Source organism: Vanacampus margaritifer, chromosome 2 (genome assembly GCF_051991255.1).
Source record: "Vanacampus margaritifer isolate UIUO_Vmar chromosome 2, RoL_Vmar_1.0, whole genome shotgun sequence".
Classification (NCBI taxonomy): Eukaryota; Metazoa; Chordata; class Actinopteri; order Syngnathiformes; family Syngnathidae; genus Vanacampus; species Vanacampus margaritifer.
Window position 1 is genome coordinate 26,592,488 of NC_135433.1, and position 27,974 is coordinate 26,620,461.

Sequence of the window (27,974 nt, forward strand, 5' to 3'; positions counted from 1 at the left end):
TATGCTCTGTGTGCGCATGTCACACTTGAGACCGTTACTAACTTTATTGTGCCACAAAATAAGCTCAAAGCAGCACAAAATTCCTTCTTTACCCCCTCAGCGTTCCCCTGCAAGCACAGCTGGAAGACACATCCGGCATGTGTGTGTGTACGTGTGTCAGCAGGACCCCCCCCCCAACAAGTGTGCTGGCTCATTTTGGCAGTAGTAACTTTGCAACAAACCTTTGGAGGACCAAAAGGATTCATTCTTGTGTGTCAAAGGTCAAAGTCAAATGAAGACCCTGTTATAGGTGTGAAACTTTTAGGAGGGCCAGAAACCCTTCGGTGGAGGTCTGCAGCTCTTATTGTTTAGAGAGAGGAACTATGTACAAGTTTCAAGAGTCAAAAGTTACAGCAACTTAAAGTAGAAATTCTGCATTTCAGCAGCAAGCACTACACCTTAGGAAATTTAGTTTTGGAGTAATTAGGACCAAAACAAGTCCCTGCTACAGGGGTAGTACTACTTCCAAGAGGTCCAGGAACCTTTGGACTGAGGTCTACAGTACAGATGTGGTTCAAAACTTTTACAATTTTGTGGGACTCCCGCTTGTGTCTCCCATGCGTGCATGTTGTACTATTACCACATGTTATGTAGCTCTCGTGCAGTCCGACCGTGTCCCAACTTGCCTTGTAGTAAGCCGGTTATTGCAGCTGTTGTGCGGTGATGCCGGCTGGAAGCAGCAATCGGCAGACGGTAATCCAGCCGTTAGTCATCCTGCCATCAAAAGAGGACAACAAGACGGGACACACTGGGGCGTCCGGTAGCAGACGTGAAGAGACAGGAGGACACAGTTTTCAAAGTTCCCAGTGAAAAGTTGAATTTTTTTCATCCAATATAACACAGAACAAAACAAAGAAGCGCACTGGCAGTATTTATAATCTTCATTTTAAATGCTGGTGTTGTCAGTTAATTGTCACAGAAGCATGTAGCCGCTAGTGAACACGAGTGTCATTAATTGCTCTCATGTTGACAGTTAAATTCCTGGAACCAAAGTACAAAAAGTTCATTATTTGATGTTATTGTATTACGCCGAATTGAACACAGAAGCACGTTGCCACTACTCGTGAACACCATCACTGTATTAATTGATTGTGACATCAATTAATCAGCGAATCAGGACTTAACTGCAAATTTTTGAAATGTGGTCTTGTTAAACTGCTATCCTGTACGCCCTCCAGCCACGCGATGGCACTACAGCTCACAAAATGTGACCGGAAGCCGGTAAGGGGGCATAAAAGAGAGGCAACCACGAGCACGTTGTTCATTTTCACCCATGACATTCAGCTGTGAGGTAAGATTAAGCTTTTAACGTCGTTAAGTTGTAAATATGACGACGTGGCAAGTGTTAATTTTTATGCAAAGCAGCCGCGTCTTTGCGTGTCGTTTTTTTTTTCTCTGCAGCTGATTTGACGCTTTCGTCTTTCACGCTGGGTTAAATTAAAAGTACAATTACATTACTATTAATTCATTAAATGAAAGCATCTTAATCGCCCCTGTCGCGGATTGTGGGGGCGGAAGTGTTAAATTTAAATTCGATTAATTCGATGGAGTCTCGTTCTAGTGTGCCTTGAGCGCACGTGGTCAGCCTGCTAGGTGGCTATGTAGCTACAAGCTAACGCAAAATAGCAATACTGTAGTGTCCTTTCATTTTCTACATTGGCAATGCTCCTGTGATGACGTGCACTGGGCTCTGAGACCACATGGAGATACGGTGCAACTTTGGCCTTGACAAGCTAAAGTTCCTGAGGAGCCTGCTTAGCAAAAAATAACACTATTGATGACAAACACCTAATTCTAACTTGTTTAGTACGCTTTCATCTTTACAGATCGCCACCTAAGAACCTTATGGGATCATCCATGCGTGGACCCTCCAGGATTGGGCATGAAATAGAGGTGACTTAAAATGATAGTAGTGAGTATTTTTTTAAATAAATTATTTCTGTGATGTCTTGCACTGGGCTCAGACATTTTCTGTTGATAAAAGTGCAGCTCTGCTCCTGACATGGCAGAGTCTGAGGAGACCTGAAATGAACATTTAATTTTGAAGTGAGTTTATCATCCATCTGAAGGATTTTTCTCCTTTTCAAGGTTTCCAGGTGACTGGTCAGACTAAGAATGATCTGGAACATTCTTGTGGTCCTCCAAACCCGGATGCAGTTCTGTTGGTGGGACTCGATGGCGAGTGCCTAATGGTCAGGCCCACGTGACTGGTACTATGTGGTGGCCACTGTGAGGACAAGGTCACAGATGCAGAAACCTGGGTGTCACTTCCTGCCACTGGAAAGAGACGGACGGTCTTCTCATATTTTGTCAGATGGGCTTGATCTAATTATTTGTAAAAAATAATTTATTATTTAATGTAATTTATTGTATTTTATGAATTAAATATTTGTTGTAGTTTTCATTGTTTACTATTCATGAATGAAATATTTGTTAATTTTTATTTAAATTGGTAATAAATTATTCACTGTGATAATGGAGTAAATTTTTGTTTTTCCTGCACATTAATAGAACTATGCACTATATAATTACAAATGTGTTTTGTGGGGGTTCAAATGTTATAGGTGGGGAAATGAGTTTGCAATTTCAACACACTTGCTGCAGAACTAGTACACAAAAATAGTCATGGGTTAATGTGACCCTGCCTTTTCTTTCTTTTTTTTTTAAAGGGATAATTAACTCAGTTATTGGTTTTCAGCAGTACAAAGTAAAAACCCATTTTGGCACTTGGTGACTGAAAATGACATCACATGTGTTCGGGTAGCGGAAATGGGCTCTGGGTGGTGCAGTCGGTGCCGATTAACTTCTCGCCCGGGAGACCACGCGTGTGTGGGCATGAAAAAACAATTCTGTCATTTGTGATCGCATGACTAAACCCAGAAAATAGCAGAGCCGTGCTTGGTCACCTAAGGTCTGAGCACTTGTAAGCAAGTGGAAACATTTGTTTTAAAAGGTATTGTACATGAAACATTGTTTAATTAAAGATATTAACTTAGTATTACTTGGAAAAATAACTAAATGGGTCAAGTACCCCTTTAAATATAAACATGAAATTCTAATTCAAAGCAAGTTACAAAAAAATTTTTAAATGCAAAAAGTTTAACATTTTTCCTCCTGCATTTCCCAATTTTAATTTGACATGATGGTAAATGGTCATTTTGAAGTATTCATAATTCACCCCCCCTCCCTTTTTTTTAACCGCGCATGTACTTGAAAAGAAAATTGCGTTCATGAAGGGAATCCAAGCAGATGTATTAAAAGCTTTTCATCTTTATTATAATTCTAACAATTTGTCTCTTAAAACACTTTATATTCATATATTTATAGGAATGCGTATATGTATGTCACATATACATACTGTATGTATATATATATATATATATATATTTATATGTAGTAAATTATCTTTCCACAGTTCATAATCTCTTCTTTTTTTTTGAAGATCTAACAGAACAATAATAATAAATACTTTTAAAAAACAGCTTCCTATGCAGTTGAGCCAAATGTTAATTAATGGAGTCTTGTCATGATTTGTCCGAAGCAAGTAAAATGTTCCTGCAACTCTTGTCTGATGACGGAAGCAGGATGTTTTTGCATAAAACATGCTTGGTCAACAAAAAAATAAAATAAGGGGCTCCAACTGCATAGAAAGCAGAGGTGTTAATTATAATAATAATAATAATAAACACATAATATACCTTTTCATTTGGAAGACAAGAGATTCTGTATAGATCTTAAAACCACATTAGCTTCATTCGTCCTTATTGTTATTCTCAAACATCCCTCGTCAACCAATCGCAGCATATTACGCCAATATTACCGTGAAACGCAAAATTAAACGTGGATGTAAAAGGATGTGAGATAAAGAGCCCTTTTTTTTTTGTTTATTTTTTTTTAAACTAGCGCTATGTTCGCTTTTTACCGTCTCAGCGCTATACTTTCAAAATTAGATTCAAGCGTGGAAGCAGGAGAGGGAAGGGGGAGAAAAGGACTTTGAAATGTGCTTGAATGCAAAAATACTTTGTCTGGTACTCAAAACGTACGTGGGAATAACAGTAAGGACGACGACAAAATGAAATCTCCCCTCAAGCGACGTCCGTCGGCCGGCATGGTAAAAACTTGTACGAAGAATCAAGAGTAGTAAAAGTAGTCCTCCGGGATGGGAAGAAAGCGAGACATGGCAGTTTGTATCCAGGAAGTGGCTTTGCCATATAGGAAGTCCTCAATCTTCTTGTGTATTTATTATCCAAATACTTATACACATATATATCTATATATATAATCTATATACCTGTATGCGTCCCATAAAGTTTGTGTGTGTAAACCGTTTGGGCATTTATTAGGTACATGTATCCTAAAAGTGCCCTGAATGGCCCATGTACTCGTACACTATTTGCCCGCTCTAGTAATACAATACTTGTGGATTGACTAGGGCAAACTAGTAGAATGACATTTTTTCCACTACTGTATGACCTTTCTTTGCACCAGTAGAACAACCACATTACTAGTGAGGCACAACTGTCCACTAATCAACAACTGCATGTCATAGTACTATTAGTGACATTTTTTAGTTCTACTAGTTAACATCTGGCGCTTCATTAGTAGCACTAGTAGCATACTGTTGTAACCTAAGGCACAGTTTTGTCTGACTAGTGGTGCACATGTACTTGTTCTACTAATGTGCAGAAATATCATACAGTGGTAGAAGGCAGAAATGGAAAACACATCACTAGTAGTTGTTCTACTAGTGCGTTGAATCGTCTTAATAGTCAGGGCAAAGTGTACTAGTACATGGACAGTTCATCGCACTAGTATAATATGGATTAAACGCTCAAAGGGCTTTCCGTAGTGTGTGTACCATTTTTTTATGTTGTCGGTCTGGGCACTTGTTTATGCTACAACAACGTGATACAGTGACCAGTCTGTATGTTTGTCATTAAAAGTGACGTTGGATGTCGATCACAGCGCTGAGGTAAGCCTGGAAATATTCTCCATTGTCAACCAAAAACGTTCTTCGGCTCCCGTTTTGGATTTCGGCCAGTTCCTTTGGTCAGTCTGTGTATTGTGATATCATGGCGTTGTCAAACGGTGTCTTCGTGTGCGTTTCAGGATGAGCGGATAGCATACGGGGAGCCCTTTGTAGGTCCCGACATATCCGGTGATCCCATTTTGGGACACCCCAACATCTTCCGCCACTTTTCGGCTAAATCCATCAACTTCCTCTACCAACCTACTCAATTGAATTACTCCTCTGCCGCCACCTCAACTCCGACTGCCGTCGTCCATCCTCCCCTCGCCCCGAGGCGAGAGAACCGACATGGGGAAGGGGCTGCTGGAGAGCCTGGAGGACACCAAAAAAATCAAGTCAGACTTTGGCGTTTTGTTTAGCTCACAACTTAAAAATGTGCTCCCTAAATTTAGATTAGTGGTACGCATGCATGCCTCGCAATCAGAATATCTGGGTCTGAATCTCTCATATCTTGGTTCAAATGTGCCTTTCCCCAAAAACATCCGTCGAAGTTTAATCGAAGATTAAGGGCGCACTCACACTAGGGCCATTTTACCATCCATGCCAATCATCTACAGCAGTGGTGTCCAAAGTTGGTCCTCGAGGGCCGGAGTCCTGCAGGTTTTGGATGTTTCTCTTCTCCAACACACATGAAGCTCATCAGCAAACTCTGCATAAGCCTGATAACGATCCTGTTCATTGGAACGGGTGCATTGGAGCAGGGAAACATCCAAAACCTGTAGGACTCCGGCCCTCGAGGACGAACTTTGGACAGCACTGAGTTACAGCGACAACTTTGCTCTCTTCAGTCAATCTGTAGCCATACCTGTCAATCACCGACCTCAGGGCCCGTTCTATGTTCATGCGGTGGCCCACGCGGGTGACGCCCAAATCCAGGTAGTCGTCCTTTGTGAGTGAGGGCAGGTGGGTGCCGTCGATTTCGTTGTCCAGGAAGCGCTCACGGTGCTCGGCCAGATTCAGGTAACCAAGCCAGTCGGCCACATCGTACTTGGTCCAGTAGGGCAGAGGCTTCGAGGCAAAGGGCTTGGTCGGGGATGGGGGTGGCAGATGTGGGTAGCTCAGACAGGTGGGCGGAGGGAGCGGGTGCAATGGTGGCGAGGACGTCCCTGACAGGAAGTGAGTGGGAGAAAGAGAGCGAGAAACGACCAAGGTGGAACTTGGGGGAGGTGGGGCACCAGAGGGTGCAAAGAGTGGTGGCGAGGGTGAGAAGTAGGGGTCTCCGAGAGGGTTACCGGGTGAGGGTGGGGTGATTGAGCCCCGTAAATCGTACATGGCGCTGTAAAGGGGTGAAGTGGGGAGAAGAGGGAGGGACGATGGACGGGGTGGCCTAAATTTGGGCCTCTCCGACGGGGAGATGAGAGGACTGGGTGCCCGCCTTCGCTGGAGCATGTGAGGGTCTTTGTGGGACTCACGACTTGGGATAAACTGGAACTCAAGGGCTTTGGTCCGGTAGATCGGTCTGTGCTTTGGGGAAGTCGGATAAGGGGAATACGACGTCGGCGACAATGGGGAATGCGAACGGGCAGGCTGAGAGGGTGCGGGAGGCTGAGGGGATGGCGAACGCCCCCAGTTGGGGTACTGGGAGGCGGGGGTCGGGGACGGGCACAGGGAAGGTTGCGATAAAGAGATTGGCGACGGTGATTGGGAGCGAGCCGACGGGGGACTCAGAGCTGAGGCTGAATCTTCTGAGAATCTGAGGAATAAAAAAAGGGAGTCAAGTCAAGAGATTTTGACTGAGTAATTGAAAAGGGGTGGGGGTAAGGCACATATGTGCAAGTTCTTTAAGTTTCATCCAAGTCCCAATTTCTGTGGCAAAAATCGAGCAAATCGAGTTGAGTCCCCACTAAATTTCGAGAAACTTGCACTTGGGTTAAGCAAGTCAAGTCTTACAACCTTGCTCGGTCACAACCTATTTGCACATTAGCCTCTTCACACTTAGTATTATACAGATTTGAAAAGTCCTCCGAATGGTCTATTATCAAATATCAATGAGCTAAACTGTGAAGTTAACATACTGTCTTTGTGGGTTACATAATGACAAATGAAGTTAAATGTCATAGTTACTCTGTGATTTGCCAGGATTTCCCCCCAATTGATCCAAAAATATAATCCTTCAATCTTTTGAGTTCTCTCCATAATAATGTCCCATGAGGTGACCTCTGCACTCTACAAATTGTTCTTTCAAAAACAAAACATTATCTTGAAAATATAGATTTTCAAATGTAAACAGGAAATATTTGAAAAGTAGAGCCTCTGGAGTACTAGTAAGTCAAAGTAGAGGATTTCTAATTTCATCTGAGCAAGTCCCAGGTCCTAAAACTGGTGCCTATTTAAGTCACATGACTCGAGTCCCCAACCTCTGTTGTGAAGGTCATGACATGACAAGAAAAGCCCGTGTACCTGTGTCTGCTCAATGGTCTCTGGCTGCTCCAGTTGTCCTTGGTTCTTTGCTGAAGTTTGCTGCTCAGCTCATTGATCATGTTTGGCTTCATACTCGACACTGGAGGGTAAATCTTCTTCCCCTCCAGGAGTGACCTGAACTGCCCCCCGGTGTCAGCCCCCATCTGTCCTTCACCCCAGAGAGGCTTCATTTCAGGAGTGCGTGAGCGTTCAAAATAAGGTGAGCTGGGACGTCCTAAATTCTGCATGTCCCTCATTCCGTACCCGTCCTGGCCGCTTTCGTCTTCTGTCGTGGCGCCCTCCTCTGCCTCCTGCTCCTGTTCATGGTCATCTCGTCGCCTGTGGGGGTGGAAGGATGCGGGGGCGGTGCTAGTCTGTCTGTGAAGCTCGCCTCCTCGACTTCCCTCCCTGAACCGGCTGCTTTTCGGGTAGGTTGACGCTGCTGCTGTGGCATTCTGCATTTCAAAAGTTTGCCCATCCAGGTAGCTCATGTACGACTCGAGAAAATCCCCACGTTCCCCTGATTCCGCCGTCCCGCCTGCTAAGAGGCTGCCTCCCCTCTCCCCTCGGTCCAACCTGTCGGCCCGAACGTTAGCCAGGATGCTGTCCAAGTGGTGATCGCTACTACTGCGGCTGTCCAGCTCTTCTATCCCCGAGTCCACCACCGTCTCCTGGGATTCTCCCTTCTTGGCGGTGGGCGGCGGACGGTGACGCTCCCCTTTTCTCTGGTGGGTGCTCTGAATGGAGGTGGTGTATGTGGCGTGCGTTCGCTCATTGTAGAGCTGTGTGGAGGTGCTTGTTGTGGCGGCAGCAGCGGTGGTTGTGGCGGCACAGCTTGTGGTCATGGCAATTGAGGCGGTGCCCCGAAGAGGGGCCGAGGTGGCAGCCGTGGAAAGGGCTGGGGGGCCCCGGTAAGCTGGGGGCGGCGTTACAGTGAGCGGGGGAGTGGGTGAGGAGCGCCCCGGACCGTGGGTGCTGTTGTACAGGTGGTGAGGATGGGACACTGATAAGGGTCTGTGATAGGAGCCGGGAGGCGGGGGTGGCGAAACCGAGGGTGGAGGTGGGGGTCCACTTGTTGACGTGGGCTGCAGGATAGAAGGTGAGTGGGGAGGAGGTGGGTTGGGCGATGTCTGGGAGGGGGAGTGAGCGGATTGAGTCAGATTAGCTACCTCGCTGTCATAAGATGTGAGGCTTGAGGCGGTGGAGTCGCCTGCCTGGGGCGAAGGCAGGGGCGTGTGAGTAGGAAACACGCTTCCAAACAGTTCTTTTTGGGTAGGCGGAGGTGGAGGCGGCGGGGGAGGCGGAGGAGGTGGTGCCTTCTGTTGGCTTATGTTGGGGAGAAGCCGTCGTTGCGAATATCCCCGATCAAAGCTGTTGGCAAACTCTAACGGCGGTGGGAGGGGGTCTGCGTAGACAAACTCATCGTCCGCATCCACCGATGGGGCGGGTGGTGGAAGAACCATCAAGCCAGACCCGGTGTTCCCAGTAGTGTTGGTCGTCTGCTGAGAACTGGTCGGTTGAGTGGAGGTAGTGGTACGGGACAAGATGTAAGCATCCGTTTGACTCTCCATCCTGAGGAACGAGGGCCGCCGAGGCCGCTGGGATGCCTCCTCATTAGCGGCCTGTTCTGCTCGCCTCATGTAGCTGTCCTGCTCTTTCTCCCGCTCTCGTTCCCTGGACGCGTCCCTCTCTCGCTCCCTTGACCGTTCCCGCTCTCTCTCCTTGAAGCTGGGTTGGTACGACTGGGGATGGTAAGGGTGCGTGTGGACCGTTTTGTCCTCTGAGAAGCGAACTCTGAGTCCCTCACGAGCGCCACACCCTTCCCGTTCTCTTTCGACACCGCCACCACCACCACCCTCCTCAGCCCACACACCCCCTCGGAGGATTCTCGGTGAGGGTGGACGTCCAACAGAAGGAGTGGTGGCAGCCAGAGAAGAAGAAGTAACCAAGTAGGAGCTGGAGGACTGGGCAGAGGACGACACCGGCTGCGAGGTGACCGTAGACGAAGGGAAGACTATGCTGGACATCTGGCGGATGAAAGGGCGCTCGGGGCCCCTTCTCAACCTACTGTCGTCCCGTAGGGCGCGCTCTCTGGCTGCCAGCGCAAGCCCCAGCGGCGATGTGGGATCCAGAGCTTTTCCTGTCAAGGGGTGAATGAAAGTGGAGGAGGGGGTAGGCTGTCTGCCTGCGGCGCTATACAGGTCAGTAGGAACAGACTTGGGCTGATAGTCTAGGGCGGACGAGTACTCCGGTAGCCCGAAGGCTGGCGGCATGCTGCGGGTGTGGTGGATGAAGGTGTCCCCGGAGAACATGCCCTCATCGATGGACTTTGAAGGGCAAAGCTTGGAATTAGAACATTCAGCTTGCGTGTTGAGTTGCTGCTGCGACAGGTGAGCCCGCGTTAGTGCTCCCACGCCGTCACTACCGAGACCCATGTCCTCGTCCGCAGACATGAACAATGAGGCGCTCTTCCTGCGCGCTTCGTGAAAGCGTTCACGGTCCCGGCGAGCTGCGCCCACGACCGCTGCCCCAAACTGGCTTGTGAAGTCTAGCCCGTCCTGGGCTCGCATGGAAGGCAGCGACGGAGGTGGAGGCGCGGGGATGGAGGGCGGCGCAGGGGGCTGTGGAGCAGGGGTGCGAGGAAGAGGACCGTGGGGAGGTTTAGATTCATCTGCCTCCCCAGAGGCGGGGGTGTCGGCCTCCACACTGCTGCCCTGGCTGCTACGCCCGCTGCTGCTGGTGGAGGGGGCCTTGACAATGATGGTGGGGATAGGGATGGAGCTCTTCTCCACTTTTCCTCCCAGTGTGCCCTGGGCCGCTCGCAGGTCCTCCACCTTGGATTGCTTCACCAGGGGACCCTTGCCTCTCCGGGCGCCGCTTTTAGCTCCAGTTGCGCTGCGCTCTACCCGTTGTGGTTGACCCGTCTGCTGTTGCTGCGGCATGACCGTCGCGATACTGGACGGGGGGACGGCGCTGCTGTAGCCCCTCCGAAGACCAGCTGCTTTGACGCCCCCAACACCCCCGATAGGCTCTCCGGTATAGGCAACCTTACGCGTAGCAGTCCTGCTTTGGGCAGTGTGGGCGCCCATGTGGGAATAGAAAGATGAGTGGTCCACTGCTGTGCCGCCTGCCCTCTCACGGCCTAGTTGGGTTAAGTGCACCGCCTGGGAGTAGGGCTGGTAGTATGAGGAGGCGATCGAGGACTGTGACACGGAGACAGAGGGCTGCTGGGACGATTTGGCTCTCCAACCGAGAGGCGGCGCAGAGGAAAAGGGAGGGTCCGGTGGTGCCGTGGTGGGGGGTGGCGGGATGTCATCCGGGCCAGGCACTGACAGACTGCGGGCAAACTTCATGGCCGGAGGATGCAGAAACTGCTTCTCTTCCTCGGGCACCCCTGGAACCACAAACGGAGAAGAAATCAGAGAAGTTAAATTTGACCTCCTAGGGTAGCTACAGCAGACACAGGAAAACTGAGGATTCGTGTCTCTCTCTACCTGCCCGTCTACCCACCGCCAAGTCTGTCCTCAAGTCTTGGGCCAGTTAGTTTACGAGTCAGTCAGTTGTGTTATACTGTTATGTTACAATACAGAAGCAGTAGAGAGTGACCTATAGTGAGAAGAGACTTAAAGTGTGAAACCTTGTGACTCTTCCAGGGCCCAATGGTGCAAAATTAATCAATTTGTTTAATATTTTGGGGGAAATTATGTTGGCAGCGTCAAAAGATTAACTATTTAATGAAATAAGCTTTTTCTTTGGCCTTTTTTATGACACTTATTCTCCAATAAAGAGCAGGCTCAATAGAGAAGAAGAATATTGTATACAGAGGAAGTTACAGTACATTCAAAGCAGTTAGTTGTTTTTCCAAGTCAAGTTAGACGGTTTCAGCTTTGTGGTTAACTTCTTTTACCATTTTTGCATCTTTGTAAAAAGAAAATGACGCGCAGATTGACATTGTTCATTGCTAAGGTTAAGACTAAGTCCAAGTTTTGTAGAGATGTGCACATTCACTTGGCCTAAAAACTGGCATTTCTTAATTTTTGTGCTGGGGCAAATTCAGTTCACCGTGTTGTGCTTCGTTGAGTGTTCCCGTGCATCTGATAATTTGGTGACAGAAAGTATGGTACACTTGAGACCAGGAAAACCTATATTGTTGTACAGGTGGTGTACCACGATTTTGTTGGATTTGATCCACTCTGGCAGACAGATTCTGCGCTCTGCTGATATGTGTGGTGGATGTCATCGCATCATTTCATTCCTAAATATGACATCAGCGTGCATCCAAACGCTCTGAATCATTGTAGAAATGAATTCATTGAATGCATTATTATAATCTGTAATATATTTTTTAAAAGCACCCCCAGACTGCAGCACAACTGGGGAGGGGCGAAGGGTCGTCACACACAGACGCATGATCAGGGGTTGAAGGTGAGCACACTTCACAGCGACCAACGTTACATCATCCGCGAGTTGAGATCTTCTTGCAGTTGCCGATCTCCTGCACGGACTCTACAGTCTGTTTTGCTTCCGCCATGTAGATTGTGCGTGTCTCCTGGGCTGAATTGAAAGGGAATGAGGGGAGTCGCTTCGATTGGCCAGGAATAACATCGGCTGTGTTCAGTCCCACAACGGTGTAAACGCGCATTTCTAACTGCGTCCGTCTACAAAAATGCCAAAAGAAAGAAAACTTAGACTGCACTTTGCACTAGACTTGTGCTGGGCATGAAAGTAGGGTCCTCCTGAATAATGTGTTTTCAACAACAGTTTTTACATTTACACAACAGTCAAAAACACTACTTTAAAACACTAGTGGTTCCACTATCCTTAAATTGGAGTGTTATTAGTTCTCTTTCTGTGGCACTAATATATATTTACGAGGACTTAAGAATAAATTGCACCCAGCGGCTCAACAACATTTGTTATTGTTACTGCTTAAGTGTTAGTAGGTACACCATAATTTTCATAATTATTATGTTTGCAGCAAAGGCACATGAGAGAAACACAACAGCGGCCTTCCACACAGACACGGAAGTGCCACGGACACACAGACCAGCACAGCGCGGACCCTCAGCAGGTCCAGAGGACAGGACAGACAGGCGGACGCACTGAAGGACGGACGAGTAGAAGAAACAAACCACCTCACCGATGGATTTCTGCCGCAGCATACCGTGCGGAGCTCCGTGAGGAGTAGCGTAGTGGCCCCGCTCATAGGTCAGAACCAGGCCGGATGCCGCCGCCAGGCCGGCCTGGTCTGCGTAGTTTGGCTGAAAGAGCAGACATTCATTTATTACACAAACTTGTGTATACAGGGTTCGCCAACTCCGGTTGTTGAGATCTAGAGTCTTGCAGGTTTTAGATTTTTCTGCCCACTAGCACACCTGATTCATATAATCAACTCATCAGCATGCCTGATAACGATCCTGATCTTTAGTATCAGGTGTGTTGGTAGGCGAAAACATCTAAAACCTGCAGGACTCCAGGCCTCGAGGACCAGAATTGGTGAGCCCTGGCTTACACTATACACACTCAATCATTTATTTAATTCATTTTTAAAAGAAAAAAAGTACACTTGGACACAAGTAGATCTTTAAATTTGCTTGTAATTTTACAGTTACCTTTGATTAATGACAATTGATAGTTGGAGAAAAAGAACAAAGAAAGTGAATTCTAAAGCAGTGTTGGACCGGTACCCAAGAAGGAAGGAAGGAAGAAAAGAAAGAAAGAGGAGTGGACAGAGACAAAGTAGTTTTAATGGCACTGTCCGGAGTTTTGACCATTTCTGTTTGTAATCAAACCGTTTCTATTTGTAAACAAACAATTCAAAACGGACCCCTCCCCTGGTTCAACTCATACGAGCTCAACGTTCACGCCCCCTGCCTCTGACTGCACTCAGCCAAGCAAGCTGCGAAAGTGAGTGACGATATTAGTGATCCGACGATCACCGACAGAGATAATAGTTCAAAATGACAAGTGTGGAGCTAACAACAGTTTTCAAGAACAAAACAGCAGGCTCAACTACAACACAACAGCCAATAGCACGCGTAGCTTAAAAAAAGCAAACAGTCTGTGATGCCTTCACAGCCCGTCCAGAGCGTTGGAAACTACCCAGCCCGCAACCCACCCCCAAAGGTTGCTACAGCCTTTTGGCTTACCTTCACTTATTGCCAGGTGTAAATATGAGGAAATAAAAAAAGTTCGACCCTCGTTCTATATTGCCGAGTTACCATTGTCAATGTGACTTAACCTAGCATGTCGCTAAATCAGCAAGCTAACATTTTCATTTCTGTTTGGCACTTATCTGTCGAATAGCAAGCAGGCCAACTCTGCGTCGCTCTTCAGTCCAAGCCGCTCCTTCAGAGCTCGGAAGCGGGTAAATGCCAAGGCAAGATTTACTCTTGTTTTCGTGTGCATTATCCGCTGAATGTTTTGTTGTGGCGGGGGGGTTTAGTTGAGGACAAAATCACCACCACACATTAACAGAAGCCCAGAGGTGTAGATTGAGAAGGAGTTCATGTTTAAAGATCCTGTATTTAAGAAGTGTTTATTTCTGAGTCAAAACGTTAGACAGCGCCTTTAAACAAATTTTTTTCTGTCTTTACCATAAACAAAAGACTAGCGGTACAGTAGTTTAAATAGCTATAAAGTTAACACTTGCATTTACAATCAAGGGAGTTTGATCATTCTAAAAAGGTAATTTAAACAACCCCCACAGAGACACTGATTGTTCACTATGATCCTCAAATCACAATGTTCATTTTGTGACAGTTTACGACGTCAAGGTAACCCAAATTTGTGTGCAAGTTGGAACATGCTATAGTCTGGCACTAACATACCATAGGACATAGGTTAGCATATCATGCTAATGCAGTATTAGTCATAAATATGGTAAATATGTATTTGTTTGAAAAACACTCGAGTCACTCAACTCAACATTCCGTCTGCCTAAAGTGACCCCCCACACCAACCACCAACACCGGCTCTGCGATTGGCTGGAGAGTAAACAACTGTCTGTACACTCTGAACGTCCCGCTGCTGGCAAAACAAACACAAAATGGCAAATTACAGTCTTTGGAGAGGGGGGCGGAGGTTGAGGACAAAATCACCACCACACATTAACAGAAGCCCAGAGGTGTAGATTGAGAAGGCGTTCATGTTTAAACATCCTGCATTTAAGTGTTTATTTCTGAGTTTAAACGTTGGACGGTGCCTTTAAGAAAAGGAATGGATGTAAAACTTAATAACTTTAGTTTGAGTGAAGGGTTAGGAAGGTAGGACGGTGTTGACAGTCTTCTGTTTTGATTTAGTTATAACTGTTTTAATTTCCTCAGTAGAGCTGGGTGAGTGTTTAAATGATGTTTGGGGGAGCTTCCTCTATTCCCACACCAATGGGGGGGGGGGCAAAGGAGGCGTTGTAATAGTTTTTCAAGATAGTATAAGAATGCTGTGAGTGAAATAACACTGAGCGAGGAGCAGCTGTGCTTTTGTAAACCCGCTCGTGTCCAGAATATTCTGTAAAATAAATCCTTCGAAGGACCTGTTTACCGATCTCCAGTCTGTATTCAATGAATCAACAATCTCTCTACCCGAACAACACGAACACGCAGAAGACAAAGATAGTCTTCTAACAACGGCAGGAAAGTGGTCAGGAAGGAAAAAAGACATCGCAGATCTAAGATGGAAGTAAAGAAATAAAGAAGGAAAACAAAAAAAATGTCGGAGGGAAGGAAAGAGTTTAGTAAGATGAGGGTCTGAGGGAGGGAAAGGAGAAACAAATTTAGAAGGACAACAAGGATGGTAGGAGGGAAAGAAGGAAAGACAGGAAGAGTAAAGAAAGCAAGGAGGGAAGGAAGGAACAAAGGAAGGAAGGAAAAGGGTAAACGGAGGTCTATAGTACAAGGAAGGAAGGCAGAAAGGAAGGTGGGAGGAAGTACAAGAAAGACAGAAGGAAGTAACAAAGTAAAAGGAGGGAGGAATGGGGAACAAAGGAAGGAAGGAAGGGAGGGAGAAATGAAGGAAGGAAGGAAAAGGGAAAGAAGACAAAGAAAGATGGGGAAGATGAAAGAAAGAAGAAAGAAAAACACCTAAAGAGCAAGGCTTTAAATGAAGGAAGGAAGGATGCAAAGATGCTTGAATAAAAAGCTGAGTGATAGTTGTGAGGGAAGGAGGACAGAAGTAAAGAAAAGTGAGGATCAGATGAAAGTAAGAAAACAAGAACAAAAAGAAACTCTGACCTAAAGAAGGAAGAAAACAATGCTAAGAACAAAATGGGGACATAACTTTTTTGCTGTTGTTAATGCCCAGAATGTGTACACACACACACGCACCTCGTTGCTATAGAAAGTCCGTCCCCTGTCTCGTTTGGGCCCCTGTCCCCGCGTCCCCGCCGCCTCGTTGGTGCTGATTGTCTGCTGAGCCGCTGCAAGAATTTCATCTAATTTATCTGAGAGGAAGAGCGAGGAAAGAAGAGGGCAAGAAAGGAAGGACGGGAGAAGAGGGAACGCACACGACAATGAAACAGGAAAAAAAGGGGACAACAGCCACGCAAAATGGACGGGAAAAAGGACGGGGCGGGGAAGACAGGGGAAGATGACGATGACGACGTGACCTTACTCAGAGCCATCTGATAGACGGTCCTTTTCTTCTCAGCCACTTGGGAGGATTCCAGTTCTGAAAGGAGGAGAAAGGCGAGGAGTGAACACGCGCCAACGCTCGTTGCGGGATAAAAACAATTACAGACTGCACTGGAGATTACCTGACTTTTTTTTCCACGGGGTGGCAGCTGCGAGGAGGACAAAAAGGACACTCGTCTTTGGTGGGAGCATGACAGCATTGTTATGCGGAATACTAATAATGTTCCCTGGGGCGGGACATGCACTTGGGTGCAAATACTTTAGTGCATATGACAACTAAAGTTATCCCAAGACACTTTTTACATGCACTCCATTAAAGACAACAAATAACAAAATAAAATAAATGAAATAAAAACTTGCACCTCTTTCCACTGTTGAAATATTCAGATGGCACCATGAGGGGGGAAAAAAAACACAAAATAAATGGTCAGTTTCTCTTAGTTTGACGGTTGGAACTAGATATGTAACAACCATTACTGCCACCCGCAGGACTGGAGAGGAAAAGCATCTGCAACTGCAAATTTGCTTAAGTAGCCCTGGATGCAGAGTGCAGTTCGAGGCGTGCCGCCACGCAGGGTGGACCTAAACGTTTGACTCCGCCCACACGGATTTTACAAAATGGTTTGAACAATTTTTTGGGAACAAAATCTGCAGATTTAATGATGCACCGTTTTAGGGCGTAAAATTATTATTTTTAAACACATTATGGAGCATCAAAAATTACAAACACTCAACCCTCAGTCAGCCGAGGCGGAGCTAATTAATCGGTTTGACGGAAAAGGTCGAAGTGCGCATCCCTGGACGGTTGAGGTTAGTATTTGGGTTTCGGTCAGTTTTTAATTTTTGTTGTTCAATAAAGTGTTCAAACAACTGTACTGTAATTGTAATGTGGTAGGGTTAGGGTTATAAGATGTTATAAGATGGCACACAAAGCCGCCAGGGCAATAGTTTAACAACAAAGAAAGAAAGAAGAAGGCACTTAGAGGTTGAAAATCCGAGTGGGCGGAGTCAAACGTTTGGGTCCACCCTGCGTGGTGGCACGCCACGAACTGCACTCTGCATCCAGGGCTTACTCAATTTGCTTGCAAAATAGCGATCATAAACATCATAAAATCATATTTGAACATTTTCGGAAAACAAGAAGAAACTACCTGTGCTAAAAACACACAAACAAACAAAAACGTCTGAATGAATGTCAAATAGACAAAAATATAAAACCATAATTAAATCCTTATAAAATAACTAGAGCTGTCAAACGATTACATTTTTAATCAGATTAATCACATCTTCGAATTTTTATTAATCTTGATTAATTGCTTAGTAAAAAAAAAAGCGAAAAATTTGAAGTGCACTGGTTATGTGTTCACTGTTTTGACATTTAATGTTATGAGAACATTTTTTGATCCACTGCACACGCTCATCCTCCTCTTTTTCTAATCAGTTCATTAATTGCATAATTTAAAATGGAAAAAAATGACCCCAATATTTTGGCATGAACAAATATTCTAAACGTGATACGCAAACATTTTTTAAATGCTTTACTTTAATGCATGTAATTATGTTTATTGCTAAAACACAACCTGTGCTACCTTAAACGTAGCCATCCGCTGTCATGCTAAAGGGTATTCTATGGTCAAAATGAATAGCGCGATTAATCCGTGTTAATTTATGATTAATGCGATCATTTTTGGGGGATTAATTAATCAGTTAACGCTTTAACTTTGACAGTACTAAAAATAACTCAAACGAAGGCAGTTTCAGACGCAGGAATTTCTTAAATTAGCTTAGTTTACACTGGTAAAAAAGCACAAGTGGAGTTCTTGAAATGTGGACATTTTGATTCAGGCACAGATGGTGCCGCTGAGACTTTGTAAGCAGTTATTATGTGACTGCTTGGCTCCATTTGATTGGTGGCAGAGTTGGATTGGTGGATCACCGTCATGTGACAGCGCCAGGAAGGAGTCTCTCCAAATCAAATAAATCAAGCAAGCAATAGCAGAATGTAACTCAATGTATCAAAGTAAAATGAGCGTTAGTTACTCAAGTCAAAGTTGAAAGTATTTCCTTGAAAGCCATTGACTCACCCATCTCCTCCAGCTCCGACGTCATGGACTTGGATCGCAGGGCGATGGCGGGTGTGCTCAGCCTCTTGCTCTGCTGCGGGACTGCAACGCAAGCACAAAAACGGCCACAAGAGGTCACTCACGAGGCTTTCTTCATCTCCGTCAGCCTCTCTTGACGCCTTACTTTTCTTGCGGGCGCCCTCCTCCATGTCGGGGTTGCGGGTCACCATGACCACCTTGACCATCAGGCTGTTGCCGCCCTGCCGGATCATGTTGACCACTTGGCGGTGACCCACCTTCACCACGTTCTGACCGTTGACCTGGAAGAAAGCACGATGCTCTTTCAAATTTCTTTTGTAACCCAGCATGTCTGATTTCTCAGATAAAAAGAGTAGCAGCAGGTTACCTCGATGAGGAAGTCACCCATCCTGAGACCGGCCCGCCAGGCAACACCGCCCTCGTCCACTGACTCCAAGTACTGCAAGGCGGGGAAGGCGGGAGTCGGGGTGAACTCCTCGATGGGGGTCTGAGCTGGAAGACGGCAAGAAATGAACATCTTCCTTGTTGTTTACGCGGCGTTGAGCTCTTCTTCCTCACCTTTGGCACCTCGCAGCACAAAGCCAAAGCCCTCGCTGTCTTTCTTCTGCAGAAGCACCGTCTTCTCCTTGATGATGTAGTCGCTGGTGGGAACAACAACAAGCAGGTGAGATGTAGACGACACACTAAATGTCCTTTGTTTTTGTCTTTCAATTTCATACATGAGGTTTAGTTTGAATTAGCGCTGTCAAATGGGTATTTTTTTTAAAATCAAATTAATCACATTGTAGAATTTTGAATAATCATGATTAATCACTTGATTAAAATGACTTTTTATCAATATTTTTTGCTTGCCAAATTTGAAGAGCACCTGTTATATGTTAATTATTTCGACATTTAATGTTATAAGGACATCTTCAACATATTTTGATCCACAGCACACTCTCGTCCTCCTCTTTTACTAATCAGTTGCAATCACTTGCATTATGTAAAATGAAAAAAAAATAACCACAATATTTTGACATGAACAAAAATTCTGAAGATAAATATATGTTTATGTTCAACATAACTATTCACTGTCAAGCTAAAGGATCATCTGCGGTCAAAATTAATAGTGCAATTAATACATGATTAATGTGATTATTTTTTGTGATTAATCAATGAGTTAAAGCAACACAAAGGAACTTTCAGTTTATGTTGATTATGGCGGCGCCATATGGACAAAAGGGGTAATGTTATGCCTGAAGGAAGACCACATTTCAAGTGGATTGCGTTGTTTTTGAGCTCACGCCAGCAAGCGAAATCCGGGCCAATGTTAATCCTTGACTGTTCTTTTATCCAGGTAGCTTCTCATTTTCTTTTTTGTCTCCTCAGACAAAAATTTTCACTTGCTTAGCAGATTCTGCCAGGAAAGCAGTAGCCGTGCGTTGACATTCAAATTGACTTCCGTCTTTGTAACGAATGGGGGAAACGACGTATGCTATAAAGCATTCAGCACATTTTTAGATTTTTTGTGTGGCAGTGTTCCTACCATCCTCCTTTAAGTTACTTAAAAATTATACAGAACCCCTCAAGCCGTGGGAAAGGTATCATTCAACGAGTATTCAGTCAATGTTTCAACAGAAGAGTTATGAAAATATTTTATTAAGGTTGAAAAGTTCCTTATGCTAACGATTTAACTTTGACAACACTAGTTTGAATGTATTTATTTTGGTATTATTGTATGTCCGTACAGAAGAGAGAGAGAAAGAGAGAGAGAGAGGGAGAGAGAGAGAGAGAGAGAAAACTAAACTAAAACTAAAACTAATAAAGGCTAAATAACAACAAGCCATTTTCTAAAAAAATGAAAACTAACAAAACTAATTAAAACTAACTGAATTAAAAAAAAGTCAAAACAAAATGAAAAAACAACTATGAAAACTATTATAACCCAATTACAAAAGTGAGCAGTGAGCATGGAGAAAACGTTAACGACAAACAAACTGACTCTGTTGATATGACGCTCTGGGTCACGCCCCTTAAAGGCACAAAACCAACACACAAGCGAGTGCTACACTACGTACAGTAATTTCATTGAACAAAACCAGTTTATTTCTTTGCATTCACTTTTATTATTTTAATTAGTTTAGTTATATTGTAATGCTATTGATTTTTTGGTGATTTTTCTGTCATTAAAAACATAACAAAAAAAAAGGTCAAGGTCAAAGTCAAGGTATGGACAAAAATACTGGGTCACATTTCACCTTCAGGAAACGCCACTGATCAGATACCAAGTAAATACCGAAGGCCAGTATTGCCAAAACATCAGTACATGTACACATAGCACAGTGAGCGGGTAAAAAAAAAAAGCGCAAAAAATCTTTGTAAAAGCATCTGATGACAGGCTTTGATCGTGCTGTCATCTTTGAGTTTACACACACATTATGCACAAAAACAGACTTTTTATGTCTTTACAAAAAAAAAGACTAAATCACGAGTAACCTGGGAGAGAAATGTTTGCATTGATGTTGAACACGTTTGAAGGGTTTGCTTTGTTTTCGCAGCTCGTTTGAGTTTCACAAAGTCGACTCTCTATGGGTTTTAATTCAGTTCTCTGCTTTTTCGTTCTTTCTTTTTTTTAAAGAAACACCTCAAAGCAGAAGTTATTAATACACACCAGCAATATTTTTAATACATGTTATCCACAAACAAAGAAAATAGGTTAACTCTAGATACAAAGCTACTGTAAAAAACACAAAAATAATAAAGGAAAAGGTAAATTCCACTGATTGTAACACCCAAGTAAGTGGGGGCGAAATTCATTCTTCGCATTTGCCCCATCCCCTGAGGGAGCGGTGAGCAGCAATGATTGCGCTCGGGAATCACATGGTGATCTAACCCCCCAATTCCAACCCTTTATACTGAGAGTCAAGCAGTGAGGCAATGGGTCGCATTTTTATAGTCTTTGGTATGACCCGGCCGGGGATTGAACCCACTACCTCCCAGTCTCAGGGCGGACACTCTACCACAAGGCCACGGAGTTGGTTATATAATAACACAAGTTCTGTATGCAAAAATAAGACAATAAACATTGCACAAGTTCAAATAAGACTACCAAAATTATCCATCTGTGGTGATTGAAATGAGACAAATCTTTGACGTGATCCGCAAGTTGAAATTGAACTTTTATAAATCTTTGCCCCCCCAAAAAAACATAATAACAAAAACTACTACAAATCCTCCAAAAGCCATTGAGGAAAAACAATAAGACTAATATAAGTCCCTTACAAGTTGTGCTCAAGGTTAAATAAATAAACTACTGTTAAAAGAATAGAAAAGCCCATCAATTGTGCAATTAAAAAAATATAATGTTAAAAGAACAGGTACCGTAAAGCCTCCATAAATTGTGCAATAAAAAAAAACAGCATGAACAACTACTGTAAATACCCCATAAGTTGTGCAGGTAAAACAACAACAAATAAACTACTGTTAAAAGAACAACTACTATAAAAAGACCCAGAAATTGTGCAAGTAAAAAATAAGAAAGTAAAAGAAAAACAACTACTGTGAATGAAGTCTTCGTAAATTGTGCAGATTACAAATCTTCCAAAAGCTTTGCAGGCAAAAATAAGAATACTGTAAATCCTCCAAAAGTTGTGCATGTAAAAATGAAGCCTCAGTAAAAACATTTTTTTTACTATTGCCAGTTCCACAGCTTCGAATAAAGCCTCCGTAAAGCCACGAATAGATGTGTGGTTTAGAATAAGAGGAGTGTAATTCCACCATAATGCTGTGCAACTGTGCGCTGTTCAGCCCGAGACGCTTGTTCTCTCTCCCTCCACCACAAACGCGCACAATAGAAGAATCAGAGCAGCGTTTGTTGCAGTGCCGCAAGCTCAGCTCGGACAAACAACAAGCAGGAGGAGAAGTGACGTAAAATCAAGTAAATGTTTGTGGCTTTGGGGGGTACAATGCCTCTTCTGGGGGTGATACCCTTAAAAAGGATGCTGGCTTGCTTGCGTCCAACACTTAGCTACAAGTGTTTGGGTTTTTTCCATGCCGGGACCAGACGGGATACAGCTTGAGATGTTTTAAGACACGTTCGCCCTGGACCGTACCTTCGCTAAAATCGATGGACATTATACTACATTTTACTACACGAACAAAAACAAAATGATTTGATCTTGTATATGGACACATTTTCACTCCACTTAAGTGGAGAAAAAAAAATCTTATGCTCCATTGTGGGCACAAGGTAGCTGGAGAAAACACAGCAAACCTGAAGAGACACGTCGCAGTACACCACAATGACTTTGCGGTAAGCTAACAGTTTGGTGGTGGTTGTTTAGAACGCAGCATTATTAAACCAACAGCTATAAAGTTCCAACAATAATGTCAAACCAACCGCAAACCAATGCTGGCTAACTTACTAGCTTGTAGCATCTAGCAATAGTAGCCACATGTTGATAGAAGTGTGTGTATAGTTGAATTTGTGCTAACTGAGATATGCTATACTGGTGGGGCAACTAAGGTTTCCGTTAGATGGCAAATTGCAAATTTAGTTAAAAGCAGGTAGAAGTTTGAGCTAATCTCAGGAGCTACAAGACAAATGTAGTTAACAAAAATCACCTGGGCAGTAACACATGGATGCAGACTAAAAACTAACACAAAATTCATCGAGATAAAATATTTTGTTCAGTAATGGTCAAAATAAATATGCAAACTTGAATATGTTCCATGTCTGAATTTATTAATTGATGAGAGAAAATTAGGTGCCCCCTATTGATTGACATTGTATTATATTGATATTAATCTGATATCAGCTACAAAAACAGTATCGGATTAGATTGGCCTTTATTCAAAAACTCTGATATACAAGCAGTCCAATCCAGACTTCTCTTCTCTTCTATCCTGCACTTTTTTTTTGTCCCACCTTCATTGTTCCCACCTTAACCTCCTGTTTATTTTGATATTCCCCAATCTTTGTGAAGTAATTGGAATATTGCAAAATAAACTTTTGAATTATTTCCCCCAAGCTGTGATGTGTCCACTACAGTGGACATTGGAACCCCATTCAGGCGGAACTGAACTTTGTTGGCAAACAGTTTAGTGACTTTAGTCCAACAGGAAATGTCAAAAAGGCTACACGAGAAAGGGTTCAAAATAAACATAAGTGCCCATTTTTTCCTTTTCTTTTGTTTAACATTTGCTTATTTAGTTTTTTCAAAAATAATATTTTTTCCTGGGAGCCCAAAGGAAAACCTTGCACTTCGTACACAGATCTGTAACACCTTGCCGCATGTGTTTCGTCCACCATTTCTGGAAAATGGATGGCCCCATAGTGTCTCAGAGCTGCATTTAGCGGCGGTTTCAATTTTTGATACGGGGGTGTATAGCCATTCTGGGTTCACTTGCGATTCCTGCTTAGGCTTGAACAATTAACTCGCCACCGAAGAGCAGTTTGAAGGAAAGTAACGTCTATGTTTTTTTTGGCCCAGAAACTGGCAGCCACTGATTGATTGATTGGTCGATCGATTGATTGCCAGGTCAAAACATTGGAAAACTGCACGCACTGTTCATTTCCTAGCGCGAGAGGCCATCCTGTAGAAACGCAACATTCGGTCGATCAACTCCACACCACCCATGCAGGTGTTGTACTTGGCAATTGCCAGTGGCCTTGACACATTTCTCGGGCCATCTTTTCCGTCCATCCTGAGGTTCAGTCTCATCGGCAGATGATGCCATGACCCCTGCAAGTTCAGGGGGTTACTAGCGTCAGAATTCGCCGATAATAATAGACATGCCACGTTGGTCCATCTGTTGTGGTTGTGGCTCAAGTTGTGCCCGACTCCTCTCCTATGGGAGTGTTGCATATTTGTGATGTCATAATGCGCGCGGCCTCGTGTTGACAGAAGATGCATCATGGCGACATGGCATTCGCCAGTGTGGGCTTTCTTTACTGTGTCTCCCCAAAATGTTACCCTCACATTTTTTTGTTGCATTTTAAAAACATGACTGTTTTGTTTTGGCAAACTCAAAATGAGTAACCGGTTGTCTTTGAAGCAGAGATATCAAAAACAAATTCAGCTTTATGGTGCGTTACACAATGTTTCAATGTATTTGTACATGTTAGACTTATAGAAGGACTCGAAAGTATATTTGTATTCAAGTTAGTTTTGCAAACAATTATCGGTTTACTTATTGGTTATCGACATCGGCACATTGTAAATGATTCGTTTATCGGTATCGGTTGAAAATAGTATTGTCGTGCATCCCTATTAATAATGGCTGATAAATTAATGCTAGCGCAAATGCAAGTGTGGAAGAGGCCACTGTGCCCAAGTAAGGTACAAATTTCCGAGCATGAGTTTTTGTCTTTTTAAAAATTTGGTGTCTACATTTTTCTCAAGCATATATGTGAAAACAAAGCTACTTCTACAACAGGCCATTTTCTCTCAAAACATTTGAAGATTTGAATACATTTGTAGCGTATGAAAGTGATTAATTGGAAAATTGTTTGGAATTTAGCGAAAGTCCACCAGCTTGCCTTTGACTGCATGATGGAGACTCGCACGCACTGATAAACACACAACAACATCACCGCACAAACAACATGCCATCAATCCACACAGGCGTGACACCGCCAGTGCGCGCCTTCACACGCATGTTCATTCAGTCAAACGCTGGCACACGTGCCTCACTCTCAAACACACGCACAAAATCAAAACACATCCAGGCACCGCAACATCTGTCAATCGATGGTGCCAGCCATGACGCCAAACCTTACGACTCCCGCCTTTCGAGCTACCACGGCGACGGAAGGATGGAGAGGAGGTAGCGGGTGTTTAAAACAAGAAGGGAAAAAAAAAAGCTTGGACGGGTACCTGTAAATGAACCAGATGCTCCGATTCATCGGGCCCAGCATCGGCCAGGAGGAGGAGAGGGAGAGGGAGCGGGAGCGATCCTCCTCGCCGCATGCCCCCGCCGCCATTTCCTCCCCTCCCTCTCCTTCTCGACAGCGGCGAGAGGCGAAAGGCGAGGAGGAGGAGGAGGAGGACAGGAGGAAGAAGAGGAGGAGGAGGACGGGAGTGGGAGAGGGCCGCACTCCCCCAGCCCCTTCATGCTTAAAAAGACGGCAAGGCGAGTGCGGGCTGCGTTGGATGCGACAGGGAGGGGAGGACGGAGGGAAGGAGGGAGGTGGCGGAAGGAAGGAGGGAGATGCTTTGGAGAGAGGTGACTGGCTTTCTGCAAGGAAGGGGGCGGGCCCCGCACGCAAACACACACACACACACACACACACACACACACTTGCAAGCACACGTATTCAATCATTTGACTGTCATGAAGTCCCATTCATAAAAAGCAGCGCAGCATACAGTTCAACATTAAAAAAAAAGACATGTGAAAGTTTAAGATTTCAGGTATTTTTAAATTTGGGAGAAAAAATATATTTACTGTAGAAAGCTATGGTATTTACTTGTTTAAGTTTCCATTTAACTTTTTAACATGTACTGATAACTTTGGAAGCTCCCTAATATATATATTTTTTTAGAAATTTAAAATGAAGTCTATTGTCTAAGTCTAGGATAAAAAAAAATCTACATTTGGAAAAGTCAGAAAAATTGTTCAATAAACATGCTTTATTAAAACATTACAACATAGTCAAGATTGACATTTTTATTTTTTAAAAATTCTGACGCCAGTATCCACACCACCCCCCCACCCAAACACACCTTTTTTTTTTTTACTGAAAATGAATATCGGCTTCAAATATTGGCCTCCTTGACTACTAATAACCAGCATTGGTATCAGCCCTGGAAAAAAAACATATCGGTCTATCTCTAGTATACTACTTAATATTTGCTATAGAATAGAGTATAGCGGCGCAACAACTGGACTAAATCCTCAGAATTTCCTTATCAATAAATATTCTCATATTTCTGCATTTGTCCATGAAAGCAGACCATACCGTGGTCACACCCCTCCCCACCTCCACCCATCCCTCCCTTATTGATGCACAACCATTTTGTTTCTATGCGTGCGCATCGTCACCAAACAACATGAATGGGACGGACAGGAAGAAGAGGAAGAGGCGGCGTAAACTCACATCATCACCATCATCATCATCACCATTTCAGTCCGAGTGGCCGACTACCGAGTCGTCCTGCATCGAGGCGCGCGCCCTCCTCCATCATGCACCCCCTTCGCCTTCATCCATCCTTCCTTCCTTCCAGTACTTCTTCTTCCCTCCCTGCTTACATTCTCCTCATCTCTCGCACTCGCAGACCATCGCAGCTCTCGGCGGCACTCCTCTCGCATGATTGTGCGACTGTGTGTGTGTGTGTGCGTGCGTGTGTGTGTGTGTGTGTGTGTGTGTGTGCGCGCATGTTTGGCCAGTTTCCAGCCAGGCGTCAAGGACTCTGCGGTATGACAATTAGGCTATGAAGTCATTTCAAACCGCCATTTGGGACAATAAAAAAATTTTGTTGCAATTTTATTACTTACAATACGTATTATTTTGGAATACTCCAGCAGTCTTTTAATTCTCCCAAAAAGGTATTTTCTTATTATGCCTTTAAAAAAGACTTTATCCAACTTAAAAAAAATTTTTCCTGGTGCAAAAAAAAAAAAAAAGACTTAATTTTAAAGATTACAACACTCAAATTGATTTACTACTTCCTCTCGAAAAGGTAACACTATCTTCAGATTTTTTTTTTTTTGGGGGGGGGGGGGGGGGTCTTCCACAATGGCGTATTAGGGCCACGTATAAATATATATATTTTTTAGAGGGCCAATGTTCAGAGAAAAAAACTCACAAATTTGCCACTTTATAAACTCGCAAATTTACGAGTTTTTCTCTCTCGCAAATTAGTGGCAAATTTGCGATAAAAAAACCTCAGAAACTTACGAGAAGCGTAGCTATAGTCTAATCATGTGAGGATTCGTTGATGGTTAATGGGACACTGTTTATAAAATGAAAAGGCAGGATGGAGAGAGATTCATTTTTAAATTTAAACTTTACTCGTCATTCACCGCAGCCAGAGCGACAACACTTCCTGATCCCCTATCAGCTGACTAACACTAACCAATCAGATGCTAGCATACTTTAGGTAAATGCTAGTGAATGACGGAGAGCAGCAGATTCGACACATCAACTTAGATACTCGTACAAAAAAAACACACCAAAATGTTTGAACGTATAAATAATAATTCTGGAAACATAAATGTACAATATAGATTTTAACAAATTAACTTAAATGCTTGATCGTCCGGGTGTGGACCTTCGCAAAGTGAGGCGTCTTTGTCGCTGGCCAGTGGCCGTACACATCGCTTCAAAGAGCGAATGCTTATCATATGGTTAATCTATGCTAAAGCAATTACTATCTCCTTATTTGGAAGCCTGAGCTACGTTATTTCTCGTAAGTTTTAGATTTTTTTCTCTCGCAAATTTGTTACTTTATAAACTCGCAAATGTACACGTTTTTTTCTCAGAATATTGCTCCCGCCCTCTAAAAAAATATATATATTTATACGTGGCCCTAATACGTCGTCGTATGCTTCATTATGCTTGTATGACTTTGTAAAAAAAGAAAATAGTTAATATTTAGTAATATTATCCCATTTTATTATGCCTCATTAAGATAACTTCATTTTCTCCCCTAAACTCTAATCTATATTAATTTTTAAATAAAATTTTATTTTAACATTACACCCTTTTGCAAAAAATAAACTTTTATCCTAATTAAAATAAAAAAAATCAATTACAAATGATTACTACTCATTCCTGAATTCTCTTTTTGG

At 43.8% G+C, this 27,974-nt stretch overlaps 1 protein-coding gene, 1 long non-coding RNA gene and 2 other non-coding genes across 7 annotated transcripts in view; 3 read left to right on the forward strand and 1 right to left on the reverse strand.

Moving 5' to 3' along the window:
- The first annotated feature begins 1,233 nt into the window (after positions 1 to 1,233).
- Positions 1,234 to 2,524, forward strand: LOC144044018 (uncharacterized). Its single transcript, XR_013291186.1, has 3 exons — positions 1,234 to 1,330; positions 1,866 to 1,932; positions 2,128 to 2,524. It is a non-coding gene; the product is annotated as an uncharacterized LOC144044018 (long non-coding RNA).
- LOC144047474 (small nucleolar RNA SNORD88) lies at positions 1,702 to 1,792 on the forward strand. The gene has a single exon (XR_013293044.1). It is a non-coding gene; the product is annotated as a small nucleolar RNA SNORD88 (small nucleolar RNA).
- On the forward strand, positions 1,973 to 2,062 carry LOC144047475 (small nucleolar RNA SNORD88). The gene has a single exon (XR_013293045.1). It is a non-coding gene; the product is annotated as a small nucleolar RNA SNORD88 (small nucleolar RNA).
- Positions 2,525 to 3,291: 767 nt separating the features above from the next.
- The window catches only part of shank1 (SH3 and multiple ankyrin repeat domains 1), a 61,847-nt gene continuing 37,164 nt past the window's right edge, over positions 3,292 to 27,974 (reverse strand). Inside the window, exons 16-27 of one of the 4 annotated variants that reach the window (XM_077555995.1) lie at positions 18,756 to 18,838; positions 18,565 to 18,689; positions 18,343 to 18,478; positions 18,180 to 18,260; positions 16,458 to 16,466; positions 16,218 to 16,244; positions 16,076 to 16,132; positions 15,790 to 15,905; positions 12,633 to 12,729; positions 7,469 to 10,862; positions 5,874 to 6,761; positions 3,292 to 5,380 (exon numbers count right to left, since the gene is read on the reverse strand). In XM_077555995.1, coding sequence (XP_077412121.1) covers positions 5,302 to 5,380; positions 5,874 to 6,761; positions 7,469 to 10,862; positions 12,633 to 12,729; positions 15,790 to 15,905; positions 16,076 to 16,132; positions 16,218 to 16,244; positions 16,458 to 16,466; positions 18,180 to 18,260; positions 18,343 to 18,478; positions 18,565 to 18,689; positions 18,756 to 18,838 — 5,092 coding nt within the window. In that variant the 3' untranslated portion in view covers positions 3,292 to 5,301. Of the gene's footprint in view, positions 5,381 to 5,873; positions 6,762 to 7,468; positions 10,863 to 12,608; positions 12,730 to 15,789; positions 15,906 to 16,075; positions 16,133 to 16,217; positions 16,245 to 16,457; positions 16,467 to 18,179; positions 18,261 to 18,342; positions 18,479 to 18,564; positions 18,690 to 18,755; positions 18,839 to 27,974 lie in introns of all 4 variants that reach the window. The other 3 variants (XM_077555993.1, XM_077555997.1, XM_077555994.1) reach the window with 3 other exon arrangements.